Below are 7,420 nucleotides of genomic sequence, written 5' to 3'. Positions count from 1 at the left end.
AAGTTATGCGCAATTTGCGCGAAGCAATCCGCCAGAAACGCCCGGATTTGTGGAAGAACAAAAATTGGCTTTTGCACCATGATAACGCCCCTGCTCACACATCGTTGCTTGTGCGCGAATTTTTGACCAAAAACAACACACTAATGATGCCGCAGCCACCGTATTCCCCAGATCTGGCCCCCTGTGACTTTTTCTTGTTCCCGAAACTGAAGAGGCCCATGAAAGGACGACGCTACGCTACGATTGAGGAGATAAAGACGGCATCGAAGGAGGAGCTGAACAAGATCACAAAAAATAATTTTTTGAAGTGCTTCGAGGATTGGAAAAAACGTTGGCACAAGTGTATAATATCTGATGGGGATTACTTTGAAGGGGACAAAATAGATATTCATGAATAAATAAATAATTTTTGAAAAAACACAAAATTCGCGATACTTTTTGAACAGACCTCGTATATGAAAGGCGTGTATTTATTATGATGCTTAAAATCATCTTGATTTCGAGTTCTTGGTTCCTTATTTACAGATTTATAAATTCTGTTTTCACAACGTTTATCATGAATAGTGCACCTTTCGTATGCATTAAAACCTCCGTGTCTTTTTATCATTTTCAAAAAAGACCGAGCTGGCGTATCACATATAAAATTATGTAATTTTATTGTAAAGACTTCATTATCAATTATAAAGTTATTATTTGTTACATTATTTAAATCTGTAACAAATTCTGTCAAAAAATAGTTAATATCTGATGGTTTAGAATTACCGTTGAAAATAGCAATAACATAAGATTTGTAAATGTCAATTTCCGAAAAAAATTTTATAAAATAGACCAAAATTGTTTTTTTCTGGAATTGAACAATGGTAAATCATCAACATTGAATTGTAATTTTATTTCTTTATTTTGATGAAGATTAGTATTTACACATAATCGTATACCTTCTTCTAACCTAAAATAGACACATTGATTATTTCTTTTCCATTGTCAAATATCGTATTAATTTTGTAGTTATTTTTAGTACGTAAAAAAGTTTTTGAATTTTTAGATAATTGAGGGAGCAATTTTTTTCTCAAAATTAATAATAATTTATTTAATGCTGCCTGTTTTATATTATAATTAAGAGCTCATTCGCGTATTTCCTCTACTTCATCAGTATATATTTCCTTCTCACTTTGAATTTCTTCAGCCATTTGTGTATCATTTGAGAATAATTCATTTTCAATACTTTTAATATAAAAAATATTATTATTATTAGCTTCAATTTTATCACAGTTCATATCTATTGCAGCTATAAGAAAACAATAGTAGGTGTAAGTGGCCGGTTCTAACTCAGGTCCTCTGAGGGGAGCGCGGGGCGCGGAGGTACTCGTTGGCGCGGGGGGAATACTCGTTGACGCGGGCGGAGGAAGGCGCGGTAGAGGGCGAAGGCGCGGGGGAAGGCGCGGGAAGTCCCAGCGGCATCGCTGTAATAGGACCCAGGTCAGTTGATTACATAAACAATGCGTTTCTAATTTTTTTCATCCGCCGCCGCCGCCGCTGCCGCTGCTGCGGGGTCCGCGTCCACTCCAAAAAATGTGTAGATAACAAGGGTCCGCACGTTAGAGAAAGATAGAGCGTGCACGACGCTTTACATAACACAATTATTATCTGGCATGTGCCAGATTAATAACGTAACTGATATTATAACGTAATATGCTTTGTAGGCGATAGAGCGCATGATATGAGTGAAGAAAGGATAGAAAAAATGAATCCTCTTTTTTATGACAAATTTTTTTCAATACGGATTTTTATTAGAGCGTCGAGTTATAGGATAGATGGATGGATAGAGACTAAAAAATAAAGTACATATATAAAATGATGTGGATGTAAATTTTTTTATTCGCCTCTTATTACATCATGTTTTTTCTCATATTTTATTACATTTTTTTCGCGATCGATAGCGTTCTAATGCAATCGACGGCTCGAACATCGCTAGGCTTACACTTTGATGGCATTGATGACGTTGATGATGATGATGAACATATTGGCGATTTTGATGCTTTTTCACCTGGACATTCCCAATATCTCGCTTTTTCACCTGGACATTCCCAATATCGCGCTTTTTCTCTCGATGGTGGTGGACTTGGCGGACCTGGTGACAAGGGACGGTACCCCTTGCGCTTGATCGATTTTCGATGTATATATTCTTTTACACGATCCATCTTAACACTCGTAATCGAAATTTACGATTGAAAGAAAAAAAGTTATATACACTGTTTATATACACTATCAGATCGATGATACATCGCGACGCGTTAAGAGAAGCGCCGATGTTCGGCTGCCAAGTAAAACATAACTCTTCTACAGTAAAATGAAAGTGATACTCCAGTGAAAAGTATGAAAACACACTGCGTTCCCACAACCCTTAAATTTTTTCGAAGAAGTGTCGATAACGATTTTTTTCTGAGAAGAGATAGCAAGAGAGATCGATGAAATGTAGCGACGCGTTAAAAGAAGTATTGATGCTGTTTATATAAACTAGAATCGCTCGCAATGCTGCCTTATCTACTTCTAAATAAAGTATGACCCAATAGGCAAAGGGACAAAGAAGTTACAAATGAAATATATAATGAGTTACAAGCGCTCAGTTCCGCAGTTGGTGTCCTGGAAGACGAACGAATTGATCGCAATAAGAATAGTGGAAAAAAGTATGGTTGATCATCGTGCGAACATTGAAGACATAGTTAACGTAATCGAGCACATTAGAAACGTGGATCCTTGAAAAAACTATTGTGAACAGTATTGTGAGCGAGACACTACTGAAAAATATGTGGGAAAACTAACGTAGATGATGTGTTGTATATTCTCGGTAATCTGTAAAAAAGAGACATAGATGCACGAATATCGCCAGTGCAATTCCTACGCGATCGTGAATTAGGTATACGTGGTGAGAAACATGGAACAGTTATCAGAGAGCCCGTTTCTGGTCTTTACTCGTGAGACAGAAAGTGTATCTACGGTTACGAGACAAATGTTACGAAGACGATGAATATGAAAAGAGACATTGGTGGAATAGAAATTTCAATATAATAAAGGATGATTATTATTGAGCAAAGAAAATCGCAGATAAGAGCCAAGGTGCATCTGCATTAAGATTCCTGCAGGTATGGAAAAGTGCGTCGAACTGCTGATTATTGACAATATATGGATGGAGTTTCGTGATCGCGATCTTGCACCAAACCTATTTTTTGACAGATGCGACGATCAATGCTTTGAGTGTAAACAATGCATTTTCGCAAACAAACATAATGAAAAAGTGTTAGAACGTTATGATTTTCTAGATATATCGCGATGCTGCAGCGTGTGTGAACGAGTCACGTGCAAGTGCTCCGTGGAAGAGTGTGACGTGATCTATAGAAAAAAAATGGAAAATCACGAGCGAGTGGAACGCGAACTGTTGGAGCAGTGCAGTCAGGTCGCTACTCTGGTGGAATGTTTCGCGTGGCTGCAACGATGCGACGAGTGCATCGAGCGACTCGAAGATCTTTGTCGTGCCAAGCGTCCGCGCCTCACCGTTGGACACAGGCAATCCGTGGTGGCAAGGATTGCGCGACTCGCGGGGTGCAAAGACACAATTAGAACGACGTTTCGTTCACGTTGGTGGTGGGTACGCGAGTCGCGACGAAAGATCTCTCGTCTGGCGAGAGATCGACGCCGTGTTTGAAAGCCATATTGACGGGTGCTGTGGTCAACGTCGATTACATCGAGCCACGGCGGTTTTTGGAAGACGCGAGAGAAATAGTGCTCCAACGTGTGCGAAACGCCGTAGAAAGATACAGTAGTGCTAAAGTGAACACTGCGTTCAACGGCGAGTTTATGACAAACATCAAACGTGACATTAAGAGTATAAACACTAAGAACCGCAAGATATATCGATACACCGATTTGCGCGAGTGGTACGAGCAGCATATCATCGAACCCAGGTTGACATCACTCGAAGAGTTCCAGGAACGCGACAGCGGATGGGCATTGTCGCGAATCCTCAATTTGGTAGTGAATGTGAACAAACTAAATCCCATGCGCGCGGGATGTTACTTCGAGGTGCCGCGGGAAATAGCGACGAATCGAACGGTGATCAATGTTACTACGATGGACAGTGCGTGCTTCGCGTGGTCGGTGGTCGCCGCTCTGTACCCGGCTGAAAGAAATGTAAATCGAGAGTCATCGTATCCGCATTATACGACAGGTTGAATCTCGCGGATATCGAATTTCCGATAACGTTCAAAGACATTCCGAAATTCGAACGGTTGAATGCGGTGTCGATCAATGTATACGGCATCGAGAATAAACAAGTTCTTCCTCTGTGGCTCACCAGTGACAAGAAGGACAAGCATGTCAATCTCTTGTACATGCAAGATCCACGCAACGACGGTATCGGCCACTTTGCGTGGATCAAGAACTTGTCGCGTCTCGTGAGCTCGCAATTAAGCAAAAAAGAGTACAAGAAATATTTCTGCGACCGGTAAGTACGCGAAAAATAAGTACATGAAAAAATTATTATAATTTTTCATCTTATTAATAAAATATAGGTAACTGTTATAATTTTTTGTTTTTTTCAGATGCTTGCATTATTTCAGCACGAATGAGAAATTACAGTCACACACAATGGACTGCCAGAAGATCAACGATTGCGCTATTCGACTGCCAAGCGAGGACGAAAATTGGCTCGAATTTGGGAACCTCTGCAACAAGGAGCGCGTCCCATTCGTTGTCTACGCCGACTTGGAGTGCGTTTTACGGAAGACAAAACCCGACAGGGAAGATGGGTCGTACGCGTATCAACGGCATGAGGTATTCAGCATAGGCTCCTATATGCGTTGTTCGTACGATAATGCGTTATCTTCGTATCAGTTCCGTCGCGATAAAGATTGTATAGCGTGGTTCGCGCGACAACTCAACGATTTGGCGCATCGCGTGAAAAATATCGTATCCGCCAACGTGCCCATGGAAACGTTGTCGAAAGAATAATAGGAAGAGTACCGTAGCGCGACGCGTTGTCACATTTGCGAGAAACCGTTTGCGTCGGACAACACGCGAGTATGCGATCATTGCCACTTAAACTGTAGATACTGCGGTCCAGCGCAATCAAACTGTAATTTAAATTATAAAAATTCATTATATATTCTGATCGTTTTTCACAATTTATCGGGCTACGACGCACATTTTATAATTAAGGAAATCGCTACAGCATATGAAGGACGCGAGAGATGTATTACCAATAACCAAAGAAAAATACATCTTCAGAAAACATGTCGATAGCACTAAAGATAAAACTGAAAATAATTTTCGAAGAAATTGTGTAAAATTAAGTTTTATTGATTCTTTCAAATTTCTTAGTACAAGTCTCGATAAATTAGCGTCGTATCTCGATAAAGACAAATTAAAAATTATACAAGACGTTCAAAATTTTCAACGCTATCGGATGATGAATTTGAATTACTGACTCGTAAAGGTGTCTTTCCGTACGAGTACGTTGACTGTGCCGAAAAATTGCAGAACACGCACTTACCACCGCGCGAATCTTTTTACAGTTCGTTAACGGACGATACCGTATCCGAGAGCGATTACGCTCACGGCGAACATATGGCAGCGATTCTCCATTCGATCGCTCGGCGAGTACAGTGATCTGTACTTGAAAACCGATGTCTTGTTATTAGCCGACATTTTCGAAAATTTCCGCGAAAGTTGCGTCGCGAGTTATGGTCTCGATCCCGCATATTGTTACACCTTGCCTGGTTTCACGTGGGACGCGATGTCAAAACATACGCGTGTAAAGTTTGAGTTGCTCACTGATATTGACATGATCATGTTCATCGAGCGCGGTATACGCGTGGTCTCAGTCAATGTTCAGGCAGATATGCGCAGACTAATAACAAGTACATGCATTCGTACGACCCATCGGAACCGTCGTCGTACTTGATGTACTACGACGTTAACAATTTATATGGATGAGCGATGTGTCAACCATTTCCATGCGCCAAATTTCAATGGGTCGAAGATGCTGCGAACTTTGACGAGAGCGCGATCGCTCTGGATTCGTCCACCGGTTACATTCTCGAAGTCGATCTCGAGTATCCGCAGCATATACACGACCGACACTGACCTACCGTTCTGTCCGACGCGCGATAAGCCGCCCAGCAAGCGCGAACATAAACTTTTTTTTTTAGCGACGCTGTACGATAAACAGCGTTACGTCATTCACTACCGCAACCTACAGCAATGTACTCGTCACGGTCTTTGCTAATTCGCGCAATCTCCATGGCTTCGCGATTACATTGAACTTAATACAAATTTCAGAACGCGCGCGAAAAACGATTTCAAAAAAAATTTATATAAATTAATGAACAACGCGGTATTCGGTAAAACTATGGAGAATGTGCGCAACCAAGTTGATGTAAAATTATTAACAAAATGGGATGGACGGTACGGCGTGGATTGCAAAACCAAATTTCCACAGCCGTAGCGTCTTTGCGAAAAATTTAATAGCCGTCGAACTGCGCAAACTCGAGGTGAAGTTCAACAAACCGATTTACGTGGGTATGTGTATACTCGACATATCGAAAGTCTGCTTGTACGAATTTCACCACGAGTATATGTTACCATTGTATAGCGACAAATGAAAAATAATGTACACCAATACAGACAGTCTTATAAATATACCGTGTCGAGTGCGAGGACGTTTGCGAGACTATGAAACGCGATATCGCTAAATTCGACACGAGCGATTATCCGACGGACAACGCGTACGGTATGCCTCTCGCGAACAAAAAAGTACCCGGTCTGATGAAGGACGAAAATAACGGTGCGATAATGACCGAATTCGTTGGTCTCAGAGCGAAGATGTACGCTGTGAGGGTGGACGGCAAGAAGGACACTAAAAAGATCAAAGGCGTAAAGAATAACGTCGTAGCGCAAACGATAACGTTCGACGATTACACGCGATGTTTGAACGAAGAGATCGAAATGACTCGTCGTCAATCGTGTATACGATCTAAACTGCACGAGGTATACACGATATCCGAATCGAAAATCACTCTGAGTCCATACGATGACAAACGATACGTCGTATCGAATTCGATGAAGACGTTACCGTGGGGACATTGGCGGATACCTTTGTAATATATGATCATATCAACATTTATATTATATTTTTATATTTTTTTTATATTTTCATACAGCGTATATGTATTACTATTATTATGCTTTATGTATTATTATCTTAATTTGTACTACTTTGTGTATGTCTTTTTACATTTTTTTAAATATTCTCATACAATCTACATACCTGTTACTATTATGTACTATTATCATTATAATTTAGGCATTATGTTTTTACGTTGTATATAAGTATTACTATTATGTTTTATGTAGTATCATTTATTAT

General features: G+C 40.4%; 1 protein-coding gene and 1 pseudogene across 1 annotated transcript; both read left to right on the top strand.

Moving 5' to 3' along the window:
- The first annotated feature begins 4,053 nt into the window (after positions 1-4,053).
- On the top strand, positions 4,054-5,004 carry LOC108756364 (annotated as a pseudogene).
- Positions 5,005-6,726: 1,722 nt separating this feature from the next.
- On the top strand, positions 6,727-7,155 carry LOC108756363. The gene has a single exon (XM_018500104.1). The coding sequence runs from the start codon at positions 6,727-6,729 to the stop codon at positions 7,153-7,155; it is 429 nt and encodes a 142-aa protein (XP_018355606.1).
- The last annotated feature ends 265 nt before the right edge of the window (positions 7,156-7,420 follow it).

This window comes from Trachymyrmex septentrionalis, unplaced genomic scaffold (assembly GCF_001594115.1).
Source record: "Trachymyrmex septentrionalis isolate Tsep2-gDNA-1 unplaced genomic scaffold, Tsep1.0 scaffold99, whole genome shotgun sequence".
Classification (NCBI taxonomy): Eukaryota; Metazoa; Arthropoda; class Insecta; order Hymenoptera; family Formicidae; genus Trachymyrmex; species Trachymyrmex septentrionalis.
Note: the sequence above shows the minus strand (reverse complement) of the source record. Positions and strands in the feature narration are given on the sequence as shown.